This window comes from Pleurodeles waltl, chromosome 3_1 (genome assembly GCF_031143425.1).
Source record: "Pleurodeles waltl isolate 20211129_DDA chromosome 3_1, aPleWal1.hap1.20221129, whole genome shotgun sequence".
Lineage (NCBI taxonomy): Eukaryota > Metazoa > Chordata > Amphibia > Caudata > Salamandridae > Pleurodeles > Pleurodeles waltl.
In genome coordinates this window covers 419,742,912-419,769,505 of record NC_090440.1, presented here as the reverse complement: position 1 = coordinate 419,769,505, position 26,594 = coordinate 419,742,912, and the positions used below count along the sequence as shown (strand labels likewise).

The following is a 26,594-nucleotide window of genomic DNA, read 5'->3' as shown; positions in this document are numbered from 1 at the left end:
ATTAATACAGGGAATATTGATTTTTCTAGCTTGCTTATTTGGATTATGGATGTCATGTAAAATTAGCAAAATAATTAAATTGAAAATGGAGAAACATAATGAGGAGGGAAAAAAAGAAAAGAGAGAAAATGTTCAGAGCAAAATATGGAAAGGCAAAGTCGAGGGAAGAAATTGAGATGAGGGAATTCTGAATAATGAAATTGTGCAGAATACGAGATTTGTGTGATGACGAGTCATCAGAGGAGGGATTGTTGGAGTGTAACTTTTGTAATCTGTATTAACATGAAATGCTTGCAAAATAATGTATAATGAAGCTGCATAGAAAATGTGTTAATGTAATACAAATGCACGCATTTGAAATGTGCCCACGGGGAGTGGCCATCAATGTATACGATGATTAATAAAACTGACTAATGATTAATTAAATATATTAATGTGTGTCTTTATATCACAGAAACCTGGATGAACGCCTCCTCGGCTCCTGACATCGCCATAGCCATCCCCGACGGCTACAAGATCGCCCGGAAGGACCACATCAACCAAACCGGTGGAGGAATCGCCATCATCTACAGGAACTCCATCAACATCACAACCACCACCGAAGACACCCCCCTCGTCGCCGAACACGTACACTTCCAGATCCACACCGACCCCAGAACCACCCTCAGAGGAACTCTCGTCTACAGGCCCCCGGGCCCACGCGCCCAATTCAGTGAAACCATCACAGATTTAATCAGCCCGCACGCCCTAGCCTCACAAGACTACATCCTCCTCGGGGACCTGAACTTTCACCTGGAGAAAACCGACAACAACACAGCCACCCTGCTCGACTACCTTGACAACCTCGGACTCAAGCAACTGGTGAACACCCCCACCCACACCGCTGGCCACACGCTCGACTCCATCTTCTCCGCCAGCAACCACATATGATTCAGCCACTCCTCTGAACTACACTGGACCGACCACAGATGCGTCCACTTCACCTTCAAACGGGAGACCCACCACCATCGCACACAACAAATCCCCCGCAGACACTGGAGCAAAATCTCCACAGGGCAGCTCCTCTCAAAACTGAACCAAAACCCACCAGCCATCACCACTGACGCCAACAACGCAGCCCTCAGCCTCACACAGTGGATCACCAACTGTGCCGAAAACCTCGCTCCACTTAAAAGCCACCAAAGCGGGACCAGCATCAGGAAACCCCCGTGGTTCACGGACGCCCTCAAAGAATCCAAGCAATCCTGCCGTACCCTCGAAAAAACCTGGCGCAGAGAACGCACCACAGAAAACATGTCAGCCCTCAAGATCGCCACCCGTGAGCACCACCAGCTGATCCGCTCCACCAAAAGGACATCATTCAATGAGCGACTAGACAACAACACCCACAACAGCAAAGAACTCTTCAACATCGTCAAAGAGCTCTCCAACCCCAGCGCCAGCTCCAACGTCATCACGCCCTCACAAGAGCTCTGCAAATCCCCCGCTACATTCTTCCACCGAAAGATCACAGACCTACACGACAGCTTCGGACCCCAGACCCCGCCGCCCACCACCGAACCAACAGCCCCCACCACTACACTCAACGCCTGGACCCCCATCAGCTCTGAGGAGACCAGAATCACCATGAACACCATCCACTCCGGCTCCCCCTCGGACCCGTGCCCCCATCACATCTTTAACAAAGCCGACTCCATCATCGCCCCTATCTCCGGAGCATCATCAACAGCTCGTTCTCATCTGCCACCTTCCCCGAGAGCTGGAAACACGCGGGAGTCAACGCCCTCCTGAAAAAACCCACGGCTGACCCCAATGACCTGAAGAACTTCCGCCCCATCTCTCTTCTCCCCTTCCCGGCCAAGGTCATCGAGAAGACCGTTAACAAGCAGCTGACCAATTTTCTTGAAGCTAACAACTCGCTCGACCCTTCCCAATCAGGATTTCGAGCCAACCACAGCACAAAAACCGCCCTCATCGCAGTCACCAACGACATCAGTACTCTGATGGACAACGGAGAAACAACCGCCCACATCCTCCTGAACCTCTCAGCTGCCTTCGACACTGTGTGCCATCGCACCCTAATAGCCCGCCTCCGCTCCACTGGAATCCTAGGACAGGCCCTTGACTGGATCATCTCGTTCCTCTCTGACAGAACCCAAAGAGTCTACCTCCCGCCCTTCCGCTCAGAACCCACTGAGATCATCTGCGGCGTACCCCAAGGTTCCTCGCTCAGCCCAACCCTCTTCAATATCTACATGAGCCCCCTCACCGACATCGCACACAAACACAACATCAACATCATCTCCTACGGAGACGACACCCAGCTAATACTCTCCCTCACCAAAGACCCAACCACCGCCAAAATCAACCTACAGGAAGGAATGAAAGACGTTGCAGAATGGATGAAGCTCAGCCGCCTAAAGCTGAACTCGACAAGACGGAGGTCCTCATCCTCGGACAATCCCCTTCCGCCTGGGACGACTCCTGGTGGCCCACGGATCTGGGCACCGCACCAACCCCCTCAGACCACACACGCAACCTCGGATTCATCCTGGACCCCCTCCTCACTATGACCAAGCAAGTCAACGCCGTCTTGTCATCATGCTTCAACACCCTACGCATGCTCTGAAAAATCTTCTGATGGATCCCCGCAGAAACCAGAAAGACAGTTACTCATGCCCTCGTCACAAGCCGTCTGGACTACGGAAACACCCTATATGCAGGGACCACCGCAAAGCTACAGAAACGTCTTCAACGCATGCAGAACGCCTCCGCACGCCTCGTCCTCGACATCCCCCGCCACAGCCACATATCCGCCCACCTGAAACACCTGCACTGGCTCCCCGTCAACAAGAGCATCACCTTCAGGCTCCTCACCCACGCACTCAAAGCTCTCCACAACATGGGCCCCGAATACCTCAACAGCCACCTCTCGTTCTACACGCCCACCCGTCAGCTTCGCTCAGCTAGCCTCGCCCTCGCCACCGTCCCACGTATCCACAGAACCACCGCAGGAGGAAAATCCTTCACCTACCTGGCAGCCAAAGCATGGAACTCCCTCCCCGCACACCTAAGAACTACCCAGGACCATCTCGCCTTCAGGAAGTGCCTCCAGACATTGCTTTTCGAGCAGCAGTAAACCCCCCCCCGAGCCTTGAGACCCTCTCGGGTGAGTAGCGTGCTCTATAAATGCATTGATTGATTGATTGATTTATATTAGCGTTAAGAGTTATGTATTAAGGTTTTGCTAAATTAATCACTAGGCCTTAGTTAGCAAGGGTCTGGGCCTACCTGCCTGGTCTCATATTAAACTGTGTTTTTCTAACGTGCAATGTGCTGTCTTCCTGAAGGACATGAAGCTGTATTTTTCCAGAAGCTAGAGATGTGTGTGTAGCTGTAGTAAATTCTTTCTCATGGGACCCGGCTTGCTCAAGGAGACATTCTTGCTGAATGCAACAGTGTAATTCGCAACAGGTGCAAGGTCGCCTAGCCTAAGAGAAGACAATGGAACTACTGACTGGATCAACAAGTGTAACTTTTCTTACCTGACATTCTACCTGATAAAGACGTCAATTACAGGAGCCAATAAACTACGTCAGAACTGTCTTAGGTGAAAATCCTAGTAAGGTGTGTGATGGATCATTGGACAGAGATAACGATGCAGCAAACGTTGCCCAATGGGAAGTTAGATACTTGTTAGACAATTTTGATATAACAGCATGACCCGAGAAGAAATCAGCCATTTATTAGAGACACTTTTGCCGTTACTCCGACATTCTGCCTTAAACCACATTATCCTCGAGACTTTGATATTCTGATATTACAAACCATCCTCTTTTTCTGTGCTTACTTCTCCTCCTTAAGAGGGAAGAGCCCTATTCTTGCTATGTCTTGCTGAGACTTATCTGTCTATCCTGAGTGATGGCGAATTGACTGATGTCCTGAAGACGAAGACTGATGCTGTATACTGACCCATTTGGAGGGGTAACTATATGATGATATATTGTAATTGTCTGTTTGCCTTTTCTTTCTAGGTACCAACAGCTCTTTTGATAGAGTCCATAGTTAGATGTTTTACGGAATAAATATCCTAAACTCTTACTAGATTTGTGTGGTTATTCATGGCTGAAAGGTCATGGTGTGTTTTGATTCTTATTAGATGTTATAGACTAGTTTGATTGATTAGTTATTGTGAATATTGATGAAGGTTATCGATCTATTAATTGAAATGGTAAATAGACATCTCGTCCTGAGGAGTTTCCAATCAGGGTCTAAAGGTTCATTGGCCTAAAACGAGTCCCCGTGTAAGTTAAATTATCAAAGTTGGGACGCGTTATCATCAACAAGTGGTTGAATAGTTTAGTTTTACTACACAAGTTTAAGATGGCTCACAAAGAGATGAATCTGGTGGAATCTTGAGGATTTGTTTAATTTAGTTTGACAAAATGAACTGTATATCAGTCAACAAGTTGTTTTGTTCCTACCACGGAGTTGAAGTGTTATGTAGATGTGCCATATCTCCGCAATGGAACACCATCTTGATGATCAGGAGTATATTTTCACTGTCAGATTTGTGCCCGGTACTAACCTCTATGGCGTAAGCATTTTGAATATCTGCAGCCATTACCTATAACTTCCAAACCTTGGCCTACTGTCTCCACATGTCTTATAATGGCTCGTAATGGCTCTTCTACCTGTGGAATGATATCATGTGATAATAATTCACGTTAGCACTTACAATGAACAAACATACATACCTACACATTCATGCATTGTTTATGACATTATTTTGTTTGTGATAACATCCAATGTTACACCCATGCGAAATAATTTGAGTGCTTTGAACGCTCTAACCAATTGAAAATTACGACCACACTAACCTACTTGTGAATATATTGCTTAATGTGAATATCTAGGAGAACGAAAGGTTCAGGTGTCTCTGCTCACCTGACTTTGGAAGTGGATAGCGCGCTCTGTAATAATCTTGCACTAAAGTGAGAATTGGACCAGTCACATTTAAGGCATATTCTCCTTGATTTTCCTGAATTGCTTTCTTTCGAGCCCAGATTCGAATCTGAAATGAAGTGACAGGTGTTTAAACTTCAAACGCAAAATTATAGTCCCATCTGGCTTCCCCATATGAAAAACAAAAAGCTGTTTACCTGCACATTATTGTTCATCGTTTCAATTTTATCAAAGTCACATACTATGAAAGCCAGGAGATAGGTGGATACTTTCGGAGTTTTTCCAAATGTGGTGACGTGCCAGGTCACAGAATCTATGACTTTTGGAACAGTGCCTAAACAGAAGGACATTTCAGTAAGAGGCTGAAGTATTACTTCCAATGTAAGTGCATTTAGGGTGAGTCACATCAATTCAACAAAATCATAGTGCTGTTGGAAGCAATATCATATGTTCAATGACAACCTGGTGATACAAAGCAACCGAAATCACGCGATCCTCAGTTCCAGCATCTCACCGGAAGCGACATCTGTGTTTCTAACAAAAACACAAGATTAAGGGAGTCATTTATTTTGCTAATTTTCTCCCACAAAGTATAAAAATGTGGAGGTTGCAAACTTTCTATTCGTCAGTCTATCACATGAAAATAGTGTTTTCTTGTAACAGGCTGAGAAGCAGAACGTCAAAATATGAACATTCACACGTATTGTGTATGGGCCTCTAGAAGAGTTTTGAGCCGCACATCAGGAAAAGTAAGCAGTATAGAGTCACCTAGAAAATTATAGTGAATTACTGGCATCATGGTATCATAGTACTCGAAACAAAAACTATACAATGTTTTGACTTGCGTACAGATTGCTTGAAAATTTCAAATTCCACATAACATTTATGCAGGAAAACTATACCAGACCGTAGCTGACTGGGTAGGAGCATTGCAATCGGGAAACTCCATTAATCGGGATATCCACATAAAGTAATCCAAACTTTGTGAAAACCCTAATTAAAAGTTATTTTAGCATGAAGGAGACATGATTATCAAGGGAACAGGGATCACAGACAGGGCCATAACAATCACTTACTTATAAAGCCTTGCATGCCAGGTATACAGCCATTGTATCCCCTGAGTGTCACACCCCTACACACACACCACATGCTCATGCAGTGCTTTCATATGTAATAAGGAGATTTACAGGCCAAATTACTGCAATATATTATGTAGAAAGGGGATGGGAGCTCACTGCCTCACATCACAGCATAGTTCGCCCCTTCGCCCCGTTTTTGATCTCTACTGATGAAGGATAAAATCGGAAATATATGTGTCTAGAGATGTACAGCACTATCTGCACCAACTTTGGTGAAAAACTACAGCTAATATTCAAGCATGCAAACATACTGCATTTACCACAATGCAAAGGAGCGAACTGTGCTGTGATGTAAGGCAGTGTGCTCCCATCACCTTCTGTTTAAAAAGGCTCCCTTGAGCCAACAAGCTGATGAGCCTTTGGAGATGCACCTGTAAACCTGTAAACCAGTGAAAGGTACTGAAATCTGAGAGGACTATGGCAGCATTCCCAGCAACTCCTGATGAAAGTCGTCTTTTAATCTCTACTGATGAAGGCTAAGGTCCAGAAATACATGTTGAGGGATATACAACACTATCTGCATGAACTCTGGTGAAACATGACAGCTAATATTCATGTAAGTGCACACTCTGTACTGCAATATATTATGTGCCTACGTTCAGCCTGATCTTTCCAGGGTTCGATTCACGGAAATTCATTGTGATGTTAAGTTTTCACCAGAGTCTTTTTATTTTTGGACTCTGAACAATTCCCAGTTTTTGGCGCCCCAGCAAATAGTTGTTGCTAAACAACCCCTCTTTGTATGTGCTTATTCTTAAACCTGGTAAGAACCCTTGCTATGTCAATCGGCTCTCTCAATGATGCCTTTTGTAAATAATAAACTAGTTTTACAATTTGTCAATATTACATTTTCTGTGTTTAATGCAAAGTACTCTGATACACTGGAGTCTAGTTCACACTGAATAAAATTGCAAATAAATGAAATAGACATTTGGACTTTTTTACATCCACCGTATCTGCGTAGGGTCTACAAAAGTCACAAACATTTGAGCCACAGCTCACATTTCCCATCTCATATCTGAGCAACATTCTAGTCTATGGGCAAAAAATATTTTATTTGGCATTGTGTCCTAGCCCCAAAGTGCTGAGCCTTGTAGCATCAAGGAGCACCTCATGGTGTTCACAGTTAAAGCAAGTTGCACAGACCTGCGCACAGGAAGAGTAACAAGGGCTAATATGCAATGTTACTAGGAGGACTTTAGCAAGTTACATGCTAGAAATCGTTTGCAGTGTATGAAAACCTAATTCTTCAAAAACTGGCTTAGAACACCGTTTCCACTACGTTTTGGGAAACAATTTGCCAAAACTCACATGAATTGTTGTGGAAGGATTGGTAAGTATTTACATACAGCACAACCCTTTCCTATCGGGCTAGACAATTCTTCGCTTCTTATAGTCTTTTACTAACTCTTGTAAAAGGTTGTGCTCTTGTTCAAAAGATGTTTGATTGACAGCAACGTGCCACAATACAGCAACTTGTCTTGTGCTTGAATGTATTTTGAAAGAAAAAGAAAATTGGACTGTTAATCAAAGTTGTAAATCTCTTGCTTCTTTCACTCTTACTTTGTCTATCCATGTGATGAGTGAGTCTTTCATGGCTTTTTCTTCCCTAGATACCTGAATTGACAGATTCCTCTCTGATGTAAATGTTCTCTGTTGTAGATGGAATTCTGGGATGCACTCATTAACATGATGTTGCCCCTCCAGATGCACTCGAAAATGGGCTCCAGGAGAGAGTAGAGCGCATTTTCCAAAGACCAAGCTGGTCAATGCAACTCATTCTTGCATGACCCCGTTACAGCTTACAATGGGCTCTTAATTTTAGAATTTGTTTACCCCACTGCAGACCAAATGAAGATTTATTAAGTGAAAGGGAAGTTGTCATCAATAAGGGCAAAGGGGACAATTGTGTGTCATTAAACCGGGGACCATCACTTTACCTCTGAGTGCAGTTATCACCTGACTAGTAAATTATAAAGCTAAAGAAATTTCTGTAAGCCTCACATGGTACCGATAAAGGGCAATTATAATGGGAAGCTCCAAAAGCATGTATGTAGGATATTAAGGAATAGTGTGCCGAACATTGAATCAATAGAGGCAAGAACTTCAGACTAGTGGGCCTGAGTCTCCACAGCTCTGTCAGCATTTTCTGATTGGTGTTTGTCCAATTGGTGCAACTTTACATGTGTATAGAATGTGTATAGTACAAGTAAAAGACTTTCTTAACCATAGCCCCACTCCCTGAAAAACATTTAGCAATATGGTTTGTCCAAATGTAAACTGAGCACCATTCATTTTCAGTGAGTGGCCTATTTATCTCCCCCTCTCGTCTCCTTTTCTGTGGCGATTTAATGATTCACCAGTGTTAAAATTGTGTATATGTTAGGGATAGGCCTTTTTCCTCCATCTGTACTTGTAATCCATTTCTTGAAGTTGTCAAAGAGCACAAACAATGTAAGATAACATACTGTGTAAAGTTAAAGGGCATGCCTGTCAATATCAAAATCTCTTTGATTCCAGATGCCCGTTTTAATGTTTTTAATGATTAAATGCCCCTAGCCTCAAACAAGTTTCCAAGTATGATGCACTCCCCCTCTCTCCACTACTCCAAAACCCATCAAATACAGCCAATTCCAAATGATGGTTAAAAGTTAAACAAAGAGAGACTCAACTGCTCAGCTTATTTGCCTCACTACATTAGCATGTATCTGATTATCAAAGAAGATTGAGTTCTCCTACTGTGGTGCTTTTTGCTCAAAGTGAAATCATCTAAACATGAGACCGGCTTTGACCTGATCTATGAAACACCACTGCTTTTCATTCGTTTCATTCACAGTATATGCCTTATTAGATCCAGAGCACTACCAGTTTAAAATGTAGAAAGTGGCATGGACACGTTTATAAATGTGCCTTTTTATAATGCAGAGTTCGACTTAGGTGGTATTTGAGTTCAATTACATTTTAGCATGAATAAAGAGGTATTCAATTCTAATATAGACTCTGAACTAAAAAAAAATATCTTGAAACAATATTGAATTTCAAATGATTATTGATTAAAATGTGTGAGCAAAATAGTGGGAAAAATTTAGTACTTTGCTATATTTATTGACATGTAATAGAAAACCTTGTGCAAATTTAAATTGAATATGATATGCATGTTGTTCAAGAATTATTAATGGTGAATGTCTATTATATGTGTTTTATTAAAACATATTAATTGAATCCAATATGATGATTTTTGTGTTAGCATAAGTAAGGCCTGCAGATTTAGTATTTTAAGTCTTATTTCAGATTTTGTTCCCAAGAGAATTCTAGCTTTTTGCTAATAGACCCCATTGTTTAAACATGGAAAAGTTGTACTTTATTGGCTTTGCAACCGGAACATTGTGGAACATGAACTGACATTGTATACAATTGTTTCAAACTTGCATGGAGTCACAAGGATAGAAGATGTTCTCATGGAAGACTTGGGAAAATATGTTCATGTTTCAACTTGAAGTCATGTGGTTGATTGTTATTGAATGATGCCCCCTTAACGTAACATGGACTGATTCCCCTGGCAAATCAAATTGTTTTAGGAACTTTGATATTACAATGTGTTTTGGGCTTTGGTCAGATTCACATTCATTCAGGTCCAGAAGGAGAGAATATGCTGCAGTTCCCTAGATGCCTTTCAATCTGAGCTTTTGCTGAAGAAGAATCTTTGTATGCTGAACCCTTTGAGAGGTATACTCCTCTTTATCTTGCCAATGTAATTTGAGATATACTATTGACACTTAGAATTTTCCCTAAGCCCCATCAGGTGACTCTTGAGTTCCTGACATGCTGACGCTCTTCCACTTCTTACCTATATCTTTCGCCCACCTTAGAATATGGCGCCCTGAGTATTTTCCCTTTTTCCAAATTCTTTTTGTCTCTTTTGTTCTTTTTGTTCTTGTTCCCCATATGTTTGTCCCCAAATATTTAGAATAGTTCCTGATTCGACCATGGTAGGGTTGTCCCTTCACTCATGAAAACTGGCTGTAATATTTATTGACATTGACTCATGTATGCCCAGACTGAGCAACACTTATTACCTTTACTTCAATTGATTCTGTTAGTGCTTTGTATTTTGGCAATTGAATGTTTAGTTTTGTTTATGTTAGTTCAACTAGACTTCTTTCGTCACCCTGGGTAATCCCTGGTGATAATGTATATCTGTAACTTTGTATTGAGAATGACCTACATGACTTCAATCCTGAGTTTGTAATAAATCTCCTAACCTTATTTCTGACCGGAGTCTTCCTTGTATGGCCAAATTGCTCATACCATCTAAAATATTGCATGATAATTGATATTTGTTTAATGGTTCTTCTACACACTATTGCTGGGTCAAAAGGTCAGTCTACCTCAGTAAGCATTGATTTCTGTGAAGGGTAAAAATGCTCCAGCAAGCTTAAACCAAACCCTTAATCTTAACCATATTGTGCCAGTAATTTGATCAGTGTTGGGACAGAACTTTTCATATCTGACAACAAGAAAAAATACCATCAGCATTCATATACATTTAAAAAGCCTCTTTTTCAATATGTATCCCATTAAAATTCTCATTACTTAGAACCTGTACAGCAAGTTGTTTAATACCGAAGCAAAATATCACAAATATGTAAGAAACAAAGGGGAGGAACAACGTTCATTCTAATAATTCTAATTCTAATTGCTGAAAGTCGTAGTCTTCCTACTGAACCTAGGTCCAAACAAAAGTCCTCAGGAACTCTACCCAGATAAGGCCAAATCACAATGTCAAACAGCCTATTTATGACTGAACAATATCAAGAAGGCATGTTTACAAGCATGGCTGATATTATCAACAATGTGTAGAATGTTGTTTTTCGAGTCTTTGCAGCTACAACCAAATTTGCTTGGGTCGATTATCACTGCAACATAGGACCATGTCTTGTTACAAGCCTACCCATTAAAATGTTCATGTCCATGTTCTGCAATGAGATTAGCATGTAATAACTACCTAGTGTGCAGCTTAAAAATAACAATTATGATAGTCTCTTTGATAGACTCTGTGATTTCCTTATTTTCAGTAAAATATTTGCGATTTAAACACTCTTGTGAGAGAAGGTGCCAACCCCTCCCTATAAAATGTTTTTTTAGATAGTGTTGTTAACTCATTCACACCTGACAATTTCCCTGCCTTTAGTCTAGCAATACTACTAATACCTTACTTGGTATGAACAGGCTGGGGAACCTCAGAAATTTCTGTGACACTGGCTGCCTAGATATGAAGGCACTCGATCCCATTTGTTATTGACAAATCTCTCCCTCGCTAGGGAGCCTGTTTGGCCTTAGCCCTATCCCAGACCGTTTTGACAGCAGTTTACAGGTAAGATGGCTACCTTCTCTATTACCACCACTCTACTAGGTGTGCTTAAGCCTAAGCAATGCTTATGGTACCTTGCTGAGGTAAATTACCAGAACCGGATTCAAGAGTCCCTTTGTTTTAGGCTAAACATTTGCAGAGAGATTTCGCTAGTTTTTATAAAGAAGATCCTAGATGTCCTGCTCACATGCTGTTGTTCTTGTCTTATTAATTTGGAGGAGGCAGAGATTAGGCAACCTTTCATTGCCATATTCACAGTGTAAAAGAGTGTTGGACTAGGCCCTTCCTGCAGGGTCACCCCCAAACCTTTTGCCTTCCTCCTATTTTTTTATGAATTCATTTGTGCGGGCCTTAGAATTCTGTGCATCTTACCACTGCTTACTAATCAAATCAAATCAAATCATTAGCATTTATAAAGCGCGCTACTCACCCGTGCGGGTCTCAAGGCGCTAGGGACAAAGGGGGTGGTTATCGCTGCTCGAACAGCCAGGTCTTTAGGAGTCTCCGGAAAGCGGAGTGGTCCTGGGTGGTCCTGAGGCTGGTGGGGAGGGAGTTCCAGGTCTTGGCCGCCAGGAAGGAGAAAGATCTCCCACCCGCCGTAGAGCGTCGGATGCGAGGGACGGCGGCGAGTGCGAGGCCAGAGGAGCGGAGGGGGCGGGTGGGGACGTAGAAGTTGAGCCGTCTGTTGAGGTATTCCGGTCCCTTGTCGTGGAGGGCTTTGTGTGCGTGGGTGAGAAGTCGGAAGGTGATCCTTTTGCTGACTGGGAGCCAATGCAGGTGTCTCAGGTGTGCGGAGATGTGGCTGTTGCGGGGTACGTCGAGGATGAGGCGGGCTGAGGCGTTTTGAATGCGTTGCAGGCGATTTTGGAGTTTGGCGGTGGTCCCAGCGTAGAGGGTGTTGCCGTAGTCCAGGCGGCTCGTGACGAGGGCGTGGGTCACGGTTTTTCTGGTGTCGGCGGGGATCCAGCGGAAGATCTTGCGGAGCATGCGGAGGGTGAGGAAGCAGGCGGAGGACACGGCGTTGACTTGCTTGGTCATGGTGAGAAGGGGGTCCAAGATGAAGCCGAGGTTGCGGGCGTGGTCTGCGGGGGTCGGTGCGGTGCCGAGGGCCGTGGGCCACCAGGAGTCGTCCCAGGCGGACGGGGTGTTGCCGAGGATGAGGACTTCAGTTTTTTCAGAGTTCAGCTTTAGGCGGCTGAGCCTCATCCAATCTGCGACGTCCTTCATACCCTCTTGTAGGTTGGTCTTGGCGCTGGCGGGGTCCTTGGTGAGGGAGAGTATAAGTTGGGTGTCGTCGGCGTAGGAGGTGATGATGATGTCGTGCTTGCGTACGATGTTAGCGAGGGGGCTCATGTAGACATTGAAGAGTGTCGGGCTGAGTGATGAGCCTTGAGGTACGCCGCAGATGATCTCAGTGGGTTCTGAGCGAAACGGAGGGAGGTAGACTCTTTGGGAGCGGTTTACGAGGAAGGAGGCGATCCAGTCCAGGGCCTGGTCTTGGATCCCGGTGGAGCGGAGGCGGGTGATTAGGGTACGGTGACAGACGGTGTCAAAGGCAGCCGAGAGGTCAAGAAGAATGAGGGCGACTGTTTCACCGTTGTCCATCAGGGTTCTGATGTCGTCTGTGACTGAGATGAGGGCGGTTTCAGTGCTGTGGTTGGTTCGGAATCCGGTCTGTGAGGGGTCGAGCAGGTTGTTGTCTTCCAGGAAGGTGGTCAGCTGTTTGTTGACGGTCTTCTCTAATACTTTGGCTGGGAAAGGCAGAAGGGAGATGGGGCGGAAGTTTTTCAGGTCGCTCGGGTCAGCCGTAGGTTTCTTTAGTAGGGCGTTGACTTCGGCGTGTTTCCAGCATTCGGGGAAGGTAGCAGAAGAAAAAGAAGAGTTGATGACGGTCTGGAGGTGCGGGGCGATGATGTTGTCGGCTTTGTTAAAGATGAAGTGCGGGCAGGGGTCCGAAGGGGCGCCGGAGTGGATAGAGTTCATGATGGATTTGGTTTCTTCCGTGCTGATGTGGGTCCAGTTGTTGAGGGTGATGGTCGGGGATGTGGGTTCGGTGGTGTTAGGTTGGGTCTGGTGTCCGAAGCTGTCGTGGAGGTCGCTGATCTTGCGATGGAAGAAAGTGGCGAGGGATTCGCATAGATCCTGTGAGGGCGTGACGGCGTTGGCGTTGGCGCTGGGGTTGGAGAACTCCTTGACGATGCTGAAGAGTTCTCTGCTGTTGTGGCTGTTTTTGTCCAGTCTGTCGGTGAAAAAATTCCTTTTGGCAGTGCGGATCAGGTGGTGGTGTTTGCGGGTAGCGTTCTTGAGGGCGGTCATGTTGTCAGCGGTGCGGTCCTTGCGCCAGGCTTTCTCAAGTGCGCGACAAGTTTTCTTTGATTCTTTGAGGGTGTCAGAGAACCAGAGGGGTTTCTTGGTGTTGTTCTATCGCTGCGAGCGTTTGAGGGGAACAAGGTTGTCTGCGCAGTTGGAGATCCAGTTTGTGAGGTTGAGGGCTGCGACGTTGGGGTCGGTGGTGAGGGTGGGTTGGTTGGTGGCGAGTGCGGCGAACAGTTGCTCTTCAGGGATCTTGTTCCACTGTCGGCGAGGGATGGGTTGAGTGCGGAGGTGGCGGGTCTCGCGTCGGAATGTGAAGTGGACGCAGCTGTGGTCGGTCCAATGAAGGGCGGAGGCGTGGCTGAAGAAGACGTGTTTGCTGGCGGAGAAGATAGGGTCGAGTGTGTGTCCGGCGATGTGGGTGGCAGTGTTCACCAGTTGTTTGAGGCCGAGGTTGGCGAGGTTGTCGAGCAGGGTGGTGGTGTTGGGGTCGTTGAGCAGGGTGGTGGTGTTGGGGTCGTTGTCTGATTTAACTAATGTTAAAGTGCTTGTGCTATCTCCTCTAAATATGGTAGCATTGGCTTATACCCAATTGGTATACTTAATTTACTTATAGTAAATCCCTAGTAAAATGGCACTACACATGCCCAGGTACTGTGACTTCAATGCTACTAGTGGGGCTGCAGCTTTGATTATGCCACCCTCTCCCCTAGCACTTTAAGTATGTCTCAAGACTGACATAGCAGAGCCTGTTTAAACTGCCATTTTGACCTGGCAGAGTAAACCTTTTGCAAGGCTGAAATCGTCCTATGTAATAGTCTGGCGAAAGGTCAGCCGACCCACTATGGCTTCTGATGTTATGGCCATTGATCAATTTTAGAGAACCTCACCTGCCTGGCTGGGATCACTGTGCCATCAGTAACACTGTCCCTGGGGCTGCTCCATTGAAAATACTTATTATTTTCTCGAGGGGCACTATTTTTGATGTTCCTACAGGGCAAATTTTTTGTTTTTCAATAACAAAATCTCAAAGTAGATATTTTGTTTTTATAAAAATAAATCAATGGCAATCATGCTCTGGGCTTATTCTCTCAGTAGGTGGGAGTAACTTTCATGCTTCCTGTTAGACTTGGCATCCTTGGCATGTTCTCCCCTAAATATTTGCTTCTGTTTCCCAAGTTGTTGATGTGTGCTCTCTGTTTTTACAATTTTCTGAAACTCTGGGCACTTTACCACTGCTAACCAGTGCTAAAATGCAAGTGCTCCTATGTAAAATGTATGTGTATGGCTTATCCACGATTGGCATATTTGATTTACCAGTAAGTCCCCATTAAAGTGCACTAGAGGTGCCCTGGGCCTGTAACTCAAATGGTACTAGTGGCCCTGCAGCACTGGTTGTGCCACCCACCTTAGTAGCCCTGTAACTATGACTCAGACCTTCCACTGCAGTGTCTGTTTGTGCAGTTTTAAACCGCCAATTCAACTTGGTAAGTGTACTCCCTTGCCAGGCCTAAACCGTCCCTTTTTATGCATGTAAGGCACCCCTAAAGTACGCCCTAGGTAGCCCTTTGGGCAGGGCACAGTGTATGTGAAGGTGGGACATTTGCTGATGAGTGTTACATGTGCTAACAGTCACATACTGCTAAATTCAGTCCTCACTGTTGCAAAGCCTATCTCTCTTACAGGTTAACATGGGAGCTGCCTTTAAATATTATTAAAGTGCAGATTCCCTTTGGGAGAAGAAAGAAATAGGGAGTCTAGGGTTTCTAAACTCACAATTTAAAAATACATCTTTTAGTGAAGTTGTTTTTTAAATTGTTATTTTGAAAATGCCCCTTTTAGAAAGTAGGCATTTTCTTGCTTAAACCATTCTGTGACTCTGCCTGTTTGTGGATTCCCTGTCTGGGTCAGTTTGACAGTTGGGCTGTTTGCACCTCTCCTCTAGACAGTGACACAAAGGGAACTGGGGTGTAGCCTACATGTCTTGATGAGCCACCTGTGCTAGGAGGGGAGGGAGGAGTGGTCACTCACTCCTGAAAGGGCTGTGCCTGCCCTCACAAAATGCAGTCTCAAACCCCCTGGTATGTGTCTGGGGCCTAGACTGGGCAAGGCAGGATCTTGTGAACAACAGGGACTTTCCTTTGAAATAGGCCTACTTCAAAGGCAGAAAGGGGTATACGTAGTGGACCCAAAACCCCTGAAAATAAGATTACTTCTGGATTCAAGAGGAACCTCCGCCAAGGAGAAGAGCTGAAGAGCTGAGCTGAAGAGAAGTGCTGCCCCTGTCTGTGCTTTGTTGGGCTATCCTGCAATTGCTGCTTCTGCCTGTGAACGGGGAATAAAGTCTGGACTTTGTTGTGTATTCCTGCTTTAGAAGAATCTCCAAGGGCTTAAAGTGAGCTTGCGTCCTGTTTTAAAGTCTCAGGTACATAAAAGACTTTGGCCCTCATTCCAACCCTGGCGGTTTGAAACCGCCAGGGCGGAGGGCAGCGGAAACACCGCCAACAGGCTGGCGGTGCTTCCTGGGCTATTCTGACCGCAGCGGTAAAGCCGCAGTCAGAAAAGGGGAACCGGCGGTTTCCCGCCGGTTTTCCCCTGGCCCAGGGAATCCTCCATGGCGGCGCTGTGCCACCATGGGGATTCCGACCCCCTTCCCGCCAGCCTGTTTCTGGCGGTTTTCACCGCCCGCCGTATTCGGAATTAGGCCCTTTGTCTGCTAACAACTGGACTCTGTTGAGACTCCTGTCCTGCCACGTGGTGCTCTATCTAGGACCAGGGCCCTTGAAAGGTGAGGTTGGCAGAAAAGAGCTGAAAATCCATGCACACAACACTGTGCAGGGAAATTTACGATGCACCATCTGCAATTACGGCTGATAAACGGCATGCCGCCGTCCTTGCTGTTAAAATCAATGCTCCACCTGCATCGCGGCTGGGAGATTGATGCATTGCGGCTGCTCTTAATGACGCAAACCCCACGCAGTGCGGTTTTCTGACACTGTGGGACAGGATTTTCCATGATGCCTCGCTCTCTTGCAGGGAGAAAAACAATGCATTGCCGTTCTGACCGGAGAAGAAACAACACACGGCCTCTTTTGCAAGAAAGGAATCAATGCATTGCTGCCTTTTCTGATGCACACTCCCCCCTGCAGCTTTATTTTTGACACTAGCCAGGTACTTTGTGTAACAACAGCATTCTCACTGTTTTCTAAGGATTAAAACTCTTATTCTTTTGAAAATTCATTTTTTAACTTGTGTATGTTGGATTTTTGTCATTTTGGTCTTTTTTGATTTAGATAAAGATTACCTATATTTTTAAACTGGTGTGGTGTCCATGTTGTAGTGTTTTCACTGTATTACTGTGTGTGTTGGAACAAATACTTTACACATTGCTTCTGTAGTTAACTGAGGGTTATTATCCTTTACCCTGACTAGAGTGAGTGTTCTTGCTTGGACAAAGGATAGCCTGACTGTCTAACACAGACCCCATTTCTAATTCTTCCTTTTCGGGGCCACTAGAATTTCCACCATAATCTAAACAAGAAATCTGTACATAAGTGGTAGTTGTTCGCACTTACACTGACCGACAGCCATGTGGCAAATGGTCACATGTTTCTGATGACAGAACCAGCTGAGGCTCCACTGGTTCAAGATTGGTGCTTTGGCCACTCACATTCAGATAAGCAAACTGGAACTTTAAAGGATGGATAAACTGTCTCTTTTTGGCAGATGCCCCACATCTGCTAAACTCCAAATTCCCCCTTAGTCATCAGTCCCTGATATTGGTTTCTAGTCTCCCTAATAGGGCTAGCATGTTACAGTGAACTTTCAGAACTTCACTTTTTGGATTCATGTTGTTATGTACTCTAAAGCAGATACTTCAACTTGCATTTTCTTGTGCTTCTTCATTTAGTGTCCTTGGAAAAGATAAATATCTCTTTTCAAACACTGACTTCTTTCAGATTGTAAATATTGCTCCACCATAGTATTACATGGCTATTTATAATTAAGTTTCCCCATTTGTGGTTGACCACATACTGTTAATGTTTGTTAGACATTCATCTCCTATTCCTTCACTTTTTCTACACTGAGGTCCAGGAGCAACATTTCATCTGCTACCTTTGGACCATTCTAAGCACCAAAGGCCATATGTACACATTTTAAGAATAGGGATTATCTAGTTGTGAATTTCTAAAAATCTCAATTAGAAAATTGCAATTCCTAATGTATGAAACATATTGGGTTTCATTTAGCAATTCTTAATGGGGACGCAAATAGACCTAACTCATGAATATTAATGAGGTAGGTCGCAATTTGTGACCCATTAGGAATTGCAGCCATCACAGAGATGGTGTCCTTGTGGTGTCAGCAGGTCACCGTGTCTGTGATTGCTTTTTATAAAAGCAATATTTTTCTTGTTTTAATGCAGCGGGATGTTTTTCAAAAAATAAAATTCAATGTTTGTTTCATTTTTTAAGAGCAGACAGTGGTCTCCTGGACCACTGCCTGTTCTTAAAATATGTTTGTTTCAACATTTACAAAGGTTTAGGGGTTCCATAGGGGATTCTTATTATTTGTGAAGGGTTGCTACCACAATTGAGGTATTGGTAAAAAATGATTGTTTTGCAACCGTAATTCAGTCACAAAACCTTCATCTGTAGCACTGAAATTCATTATTTGGAAGGGACACCCTAAATATGCCCATTCCAAATACAGAATCACTAAACACAAACTGTGCTTTAGTAACATGTTACTGGATGCAATTTGTGTTTTGTACATATCAAAAAGCATTTTTATGGCTGGAAATGGCCTGATTCTCTGAATGCTTTTGTACATTTGGCCCCAACTTTGTTATCTGTAAAGGAATTGCCATCTTCATAAACATCATTGAAACTTTACGCCTTGTGACAAACTTCAACCCTGAAGCCAAATGACTTTTTATTGTTTTTTCATCTCACAAATCCCCTTCCTAGAGGTAGCTAGTGTTGACTGTCTGTTAACAATATGTAACTCTGCAGAAGAAACCATCAGCTACATCATCAGTGTTTATTTTATTGATGCAATTTAAAATACTTTTCATTTAAGAAATGCCAATCATCCAATATATATTTTATTTAAAATCCTTAAGGTGCCAAAGGAAGGAGGAGTTTGAACACTTTCTTTTAAGTAGTAAGAGATAGGTCTTTCTCAATGGTGGACACACTTATTATGTAAGAGCAGTGGGGAGGGAGAAGAATTGGAGTAATGAGATTACTGACAGTGGTGTACTAAGAGCTAAAAGTAACCAAGCACCTGTGTTCACACTAGTTCCATACTGGACTCAATTAGTGTAGCATGGGATTGTGATCATCTTCGGGAGGATTTGGTCGGGGGCATAGCTATGTACCAGAAACGTGTGTGTGTGCACTCCTAAAGCACATATCCTTGGCTGGATAGCTGAAGAACCTTCTGCCCACTCCTAAAAGGAGCCCCTGGTCTTCCAACTAGTGAAGGTTTGCTTTGTGTCCAGTATCGCCAGCCCAGCTCTGATTACGATGTGAAATCAAAACATTGTAATGAGTAGAGAAAGATGAAGAGCAATTTAATGTTTCTGTGTTATTTAATTCTGCTGCTCAATCAGCCTCTTCTCAAACTTTTTTCATAGTATTCTACATGTGTTTTATATGGATGTGTCCATGAAAGCACATTATACTAAAAGGAGTTTCCAAGTTATTTGCTAATACAAGTTTACAGGCTGGCATGCTACTTAACACTTTTCAGGAAGTATATCATCATACAAAGATAGCTTGTGGTGCAGGAGTTCCTTTCATGTACTTTGGTGATATTTTGGTTTTAGGGACAATTGGGTTAATTTATAATTTGGTAGAGTGGAAGGCATGGTATAAATTGGTGGAGTTTGCACCCTGTCAAACTCAGTGTTCACCCTACTCATTAGATATGAGTGGTGCACCAAGTTCTTGGCAGCAGTGGTTCATCTGGCTCTGCCAACGGAAACCTCTGACTGATGGCCCATCCACCGTAGGGACATCTGTCAATGTATTTCAGAAGGCCTGGACTATTTAGGGTGGTACTAACTGGGAGTTCCTAACTGGAACCTCTACAAGGGACATGCAAGAGATAGAAGAAAACACCCAATGCAACAAAACTATTTGTATTTTTTTGCTTTCTAGAAACAAACTCCCCTCTAGTTTGATTGCTTTCATCTCTGCCAACTACATGGAGCATGTGTATCATGTACTGATGAACTAGCACAAGCACTGGCTATACATATGAAATACCAGTTCCATGTTACCACTGTTGAACTTCAGAGAAGTATAATCAGATCTAAAGAGGTGCCAGCAATCCTAAACATCATCATCATCACTGAATGAGATTCAGAGTGTCTTAGGGTTGGCAATTTCTTTTTACCAGTGATTTGTCAATTATCACCTTGCTAGAAAGTGAGAGTAGTCCCCGTTGTGGACCCAATAAGTAGACGATGCATTTGAAATCTTGGCATAAAATTTGATGTAGGACAAAATTGTCCATTATCTCTCTCTCAGAAGGACCCAGTAATATTTTTCTGTTGAATGGAATTAGACAATTGCCATTCTGGAGGCATTAGCTATCAAAGTTTCTTTTGCCAAGTGGACCCATCATGTGGTAACTTATACACTGATCATTGCATTCTATAGATTTTCTCATCTTTGTGTCAGTCAGCTCCAGTAGTACTTGTTGTTCCTGGAGTTTGATTTCACTCTTCATTATGAGCATTGAATTCATTTACAAGACCATTAGGGTATCCTGCTTCCATATTGAGCCAAACAAATTTCCAGACCAACCCATTGCTGTGACGCTAAAGTAAAGTTTTCAGTTTAGCTGCAGGAACTATGTTCCAATTGCACTATGTAGACATGGTTAGTTGAAATTCCACAGCTTTCTGACTGAAGCAGAATATCCTACATCAAAGATTGTTTGTTTGTATGAATCATGCATTTAGAGCAAATACATACTTTCTTTCTGTCATAATTCAAGACTGCCTGGTCATCCAAGGTGAATGAAAGTTTTTGCACTGGTGCAACAACAAATGATGGGTGTCTGGTTTGTGAAACACATGGACACATACTTTTGATGTGATTCTATCTCTGTAAAAAACACACCATACAAAACCACAGAACGACTGCACCAATTTCTCATATCAAATGCCAGACAGTGTGCACTATGAATGTACCATACATTAAATATCCTACAAGGCAGGGCTATGAGATTATGGAAGTCATTGATTATTTGGCTACAATGGTCCATGTTGTGGGTTGGAAATCGACTTCTAAAGCATATGGTTCTGTGTTGCTTTTTATTCAGCAGATTGTTCATCTGCATGCTCAAATATCCTGAGCAATACCAGACAAGGATGTGCTATTCACCATCCATTTCTATGAAGTCGTGTGCACCAATGTGGGAATCACAGTTATTAATTAGTCAGCATATCATCTTCAATTCAATAGCAAGACCCAGAATAAATCTGACCATGGAGTAATATGGTTAGAGATATCTAGGTGGTCAAATTTGCACACAGCAAAGACCAGCACAGCTTCCTGGGTAACTCACCATTTTACTGTACATATAGATATAGTCAGGAGATATTTCTGGAAGAAGAGATTCTGATTCTTGATAATATATGCCAATCAAGATGCGTGAATTATACTTGATGGACATTGTTGACCAGGAGACTCTGAGCATGCCTAAGTGCATAAACACATCATCTAGTTGTGCAGTACCATTCCACGCCCACGTATTAAGTAGAAAAGTACTCTTCAAAAAACTCCTATTGTTTAGCAACACAGCCAATTAAATAAAATCTCATTTCGTTGGGTCATTCCCTGTTTTAGTGAGGTTAAACCCATTGAGAATGAAGGTGTGCAAACAATGGTGAAATCTTTGGCTCATACTCTGAACCTGCCTTTGTGGCAAAGCATCAATGTGTATACTTCAAATGGGACATTTGATGGGAAAAATATTTTCAGTAATTGTGAGGGTGCAATAAAAACACACTTTGGTGATTCTGTGCTGGCTTTGATTAATATGTTATTTCTATGAGTATGACGCATGGTGGGCACAATACCATTGCCCATTTAAGGCATCTGGAGATTTCACTGCTTTATGGGAGCAGCAGCCTTTTTGAATGTGCATTCAGTGGTTGAAAGACCGGGCTTCCTTAGGGTGGTCTTACACAAAGCTTTTTGCTTTTCACTTCCTGTTTTTAGCTGTATTTTGCTGGCCTTAGGACTCAGAGCACTTTACCACAGCTGACCAGTTGTAAAGGGCATGTACTTCTCCCTTAAAATATGTTAACATAGGTGAATCCACAATTGTCATATTTAATTTACTTGTGAGTCTCCTGTAAAGTGGTATACCATATACCAAGGGCTTGTAAATTAAGGGGCATATTTAAGAGCCCCTAGCGCCATTCTAATTCCACATTAGAGTAATTTTGTTTATGCTCATGCGGTGTTAGAAGGCAAAAAACGTGGCACCATATTTACAAAGTGGTGCAATGCATGCATTGTGCCACTTTGTAACCCTTTGCAGTACATTATGCCTGCTCCAGGCATTATGTATGTCAAGGGGGCATTCCTCCATTAGGGGGAACCAAAAAAAGGTTAATTTTTTTGGCAATTTTAATTCCTGCTTGGAGCTTCCATTGGTTACAATGGGCCTCCGGATGCTTTGCAGGATTAGCGTCAACATTTTTTATGCTAATCCTGTAAAGCAACGTACTAGCGTAAAAAGTTCTGACGCTAGTCCCTTAACTACCACTATGGTGCACCATATTTTAAATATGGTGCACAAATGTGGCATTAGGGGGGCGCAGTGCAGTGGCACTTTTCTTAAATATGCCTCTAAACGCTACTAGTGGACCTGCAGCAGTGATTGTGCCATCTGCTTAAATTGCCCAGTAAAAATGTCTCAGGCCTACCATCCCAGAGCCTGTGTGTGCTGTTTCTCTGCCGCTTTGACTTGGCTCCCCTTTTATTACATGCAGGTTACCCCTAAGCTAGACTTAGGTAGTCCATAGTGCAGGGTGGTATGTACATAAATGGCAGGACATGTACTTTTAAGTTTTACATGTCCTGGCTATGAAAAACTCCCAAAGTCATTTTTCATTACTGAGAGGCCTTCTGCCCTCATAGTCCAGCATTGGGAATTCCTTAATAAACTGTTAAACTGTAATTCTGGATCAGAAATGAGTACCTGCATCAGGTTTCATATAATTGGAAAGGTAAGGATAAATCCTCTTTACTGGTAAGGTTGGATTTATTATTACTATTTCAGAAATGCCACTTTTAGAAAGTGGACATTTCTCTGCTCTGTGTGCCTGATAACCTGTCTTCAATACATGACAGGTCTAGGCTTGGTGACAGCTACAGTTGTGCATTCTCTCCAGACACAACAAGACAGGAGACTCAACTGTATCTGTATTCATCTGCATATTACTGGGTCTTCCTGGGCTGGAAGGGTAGAGGGGAGCTCACACTTACACTTTAAATGTGAAGTGCCTGCCCCCACATAAAATGCTGGTTACCGCCTAGTGGTAGTCTGAAGCCAGGGCTGGAATGGAAGGGGGTCTTCTGCACTTCAGAGAGATCCTTTGAAGTCGTCCCCCACATCAAAGGCACTTTTCAGTATACGTACAGGGTTCTGACCCCCTCAAAGTGATACACTACTAGACCTGGAAGAAACTACTGGTACTACTAGTAAAGGCTGTTGTGCTGAAGGATTGTCATCTTGCTGTACCTGACTATTATAAGGAACTGCTCCCCTACTTGACTGAGGTACCCTGCTGCCTGCTGACTTCTACCTTTCTTGAATACTGAGGAATCAAGAAACAATCCCAGAGGGACTCCAAGGGCTTGCTGGCTTGCCCCCTGTTCTTTACAAGGTCTCAGGACTATCAAAGACTTTGCCTCTTGCACCACTCTTATCACCCTGGGGTGCAGAGCCCAGTCCAACAAGGCAACACCCCAATACCGAAGCGTGTTTTGGACTGATTGACACTTCTGTACAGTGAGCGCGGCATCTGCTCTCAGCCCCTCACTCTAAGAGTATCTCCATAGTGCCGTAAGCCAGAAGTACATCGCTGGTCGACATGGGCCTCATGCAGAGAGATCTGACCAGCGTGGGTGCCCCCTGAGAGGAGTACCGTAACTGTTCTAAAAGAGGTGCACTAGCCCTCATCAGATTTCAATACCACATGTACACTGGAAACTCGTAAAGCACTGGTATACTTTAGTAATTAGCTTGATAAATGTGATATCGCCGAATATACTGATTGGATTTTTGCTGTTTTGTTCTTAACTTTCTCTGATAAATAATCTCTATTTTTCTAAATCTGTGTGGAATCTTTTTGTGGTGTTTTCATTGTGTTACTGTGTGTGTGTTGTACAAATACTTTACACATTCCTACTCAAGTAAGCCTGAGGGTTCTTTGCCAAGGTACCAGAGGGTGAGTACAGGTTAATTTAAATTGTTTATATGACTTACCCTGATTAGGATTGTGGTCCCTACTTGAACAGGGTGCACACCTCTGCCATCTAGAGACCCAATTCATAACACCCACCTTTCTACTTCCTGTTTCTATCTACTATGGTGGGTCATCATGTGAGCACCAGTTTATCATTACCACCTCCTTTGCGAGCACTAGTGCCAGAAGCATAAACTTGGTGGCCACCTTCTGTGCCTTCAGACGTGTTTGGGTTATCCTAATAACCCTCCTCTAAATTCTTAAGCCTGTTATGAAGAGTTTAGATTTCCTTGGGCTCAGTGTGGGCCTCAATACTTTACGATCGGTGCTCCTCCTACTGCGGTTAGCAAATTGCCACTTAGCCAGCCATTGCAGTTGATCAGCATGAAATTACAGCTTGTAATCAGTTACCCTAGAATCCCCCTTCCTTGATCAGGCACTGCAGTACACATAGGGACAGTCTCTGCCTTCTCATTCCTAAATCAGCTCCCTGGTTTGCGTGTTTGGTGGTCTATACAAATGCTGGGCAATCCATAGCTGGAAATTTGCAAAGAAATACAAGGCTATCTTAGATAGTGCTATCTTTGTCATTGTTGGCAGTTTTAGTGTTTACCACAACTCAATGTTTCATTTCAAGGACCTTAACACGCTGCCCAGATTCCTTTCCTTGATATCCTTTTAACTATGATAAATTTTAACTCCCAAATACCTAAGTATGTGTGTCTCTCATTTGATTACCAGCTATATCATCAAATCTGGCACTTTTGTCATTGTACAGAACACCAGGAATACACATTTTTTCCTAGATGCTATTAAGACTGAACAATCTCCTCAGCTCCTCCTGACATTACACACACTGAGTGATGCCAGTTTCAATTTGAAGGTATAAAAGCATGTCATCTGCATTTATATTGGTGATGTGTTCTCTTTCCCACTGGGGAATGCCCCTGCCACACCTTTCTAACCTTATAATGTTGGCAAAGGGTTCCACTGTCCATGCAAATACCATTGGCTAAAGAGGACACTTCTGCCTGGCGCCCCAGAATATTTTCTGTGCTATATACATGCATATGTCTAGGAATCTGGATAAGGTAAGGCGAGCCACTTGCCCCATCCTTTTCCAATATTCAGGTGTTTCATATGAGCCCGTTGGTGACCCAAAGTGTCAAGTGCTTTTCATAGTCCATCAATAGGACCACTGCCTCATGGTACTGTGTCGAAAGGCAGTTCTTCTGGGATCCTAAATAGTCTCCTAATATTATCTGTTGCATTGGGGGATGAATCCATTTTGGTTATCATGTATTAGTTCTTGTAGGTAAGGGTATAGGTGTCAGGCTAACACTTTGCTAAGAATTGTATAACATTTATAGTAGACTGTTGGAGGCCACATTAAGATTATCGCCCTGTGGTTTCAGGATTCATATCATTAGGGCCTCTATTGTGGTTAGTATACAACCCTCCACTGCTTCTGCATCCATCTCTCCAAGATGTGGCCCTTTCAGGGGAGCATATGTCTGGTAGAACTCAGCCAGTAGGCTTTCTGACTCTGTTTTTTGCCCCTTGGACTTTCCTTGAAGGGTTAGCTGTAATGTTAATGGAATTACTCTTAGTTGAGTAATGGACAGTTGTAAAATATGTGAGCTCTGCTGATATTGTTTTAGTTCCTGGGGTGGTCTAAGTGCATAATCTTGACAAAGTAAGACAATTCTAACAGCTTTAATTTGAAGGAAGTAATTCTATTTCGCCAATTTCAGGTTGATTCTCAACTACAGTATTATGGGCATCTCATGTACAGTGGCAAAAGTATTCTGTGCTTATCCAGGTCTTCCATTTATTGTGTTTCGTATCCAACAGCTATGTATCCAACGTTTTACCAACCGTTTGCGCCAGTCTTCCTGAAACTTTGTTACTATTGAGGGACATGGTCGGGTGGCTTAACAGGGGTGTCAATGTTGCCTCCAATAGAGGACAGTTACAAGTTTCTCTTTTTATTACAGAAATGACAATGATTGATTTCTATCCCAGATGCATCAGAGGGACCCTGGAAGAGGTAGGCTTCAGCCCTTTTCTGAATTTCAGAAAATCATGTACACATTTTATGTGGAGTGGTAAGGAGTTCCAGAGGATGGTGCAAAAATCTTAGAACCCCTTGAATTTACCATTTTGGTGCACAAGAGTGTTAAAGAATGCCAGATGTTGTCTAGCTAGTTTTTACTTCTGGAAGACCTTAGCTAGGTACATTTGGGCTATTCCATGCAAGGCTTATGGACAAATCACAAAAGGGGTCATTAAAAAATGCGCATCGCGT

The 26,594-nt window shown here is 43.4% G+C and overlaps 1 protein-coding gene across 1 annotated transcript in view; it reads right to left on the bottom strand.

The window, feature by feature from the left end:
* Positions 1-26,594, bottom strand: part of LOC138284183 (aminopeptidase Ey-like) — a 432,258-nt gene that overhangs the window by 359,618 nt on the left and 46,046 nt on the right. Inside the window, exons 3-4 of the mRNA XM_069222681.1 lie at positions 5,163-5,299; positions 4,948-5,074 (exon numbers count right to left, since the gene is read on the bottom strand). Of these exons, the coding sequence (XP_069078782.1) occupies positions 4,948-5,074; positions 5,163-5,299 (264 nt within the window). The remainder of the gene's footprint in view (positions 1-4,947; positions 5,075-5,162; positions 5,300-26,594) is intronic.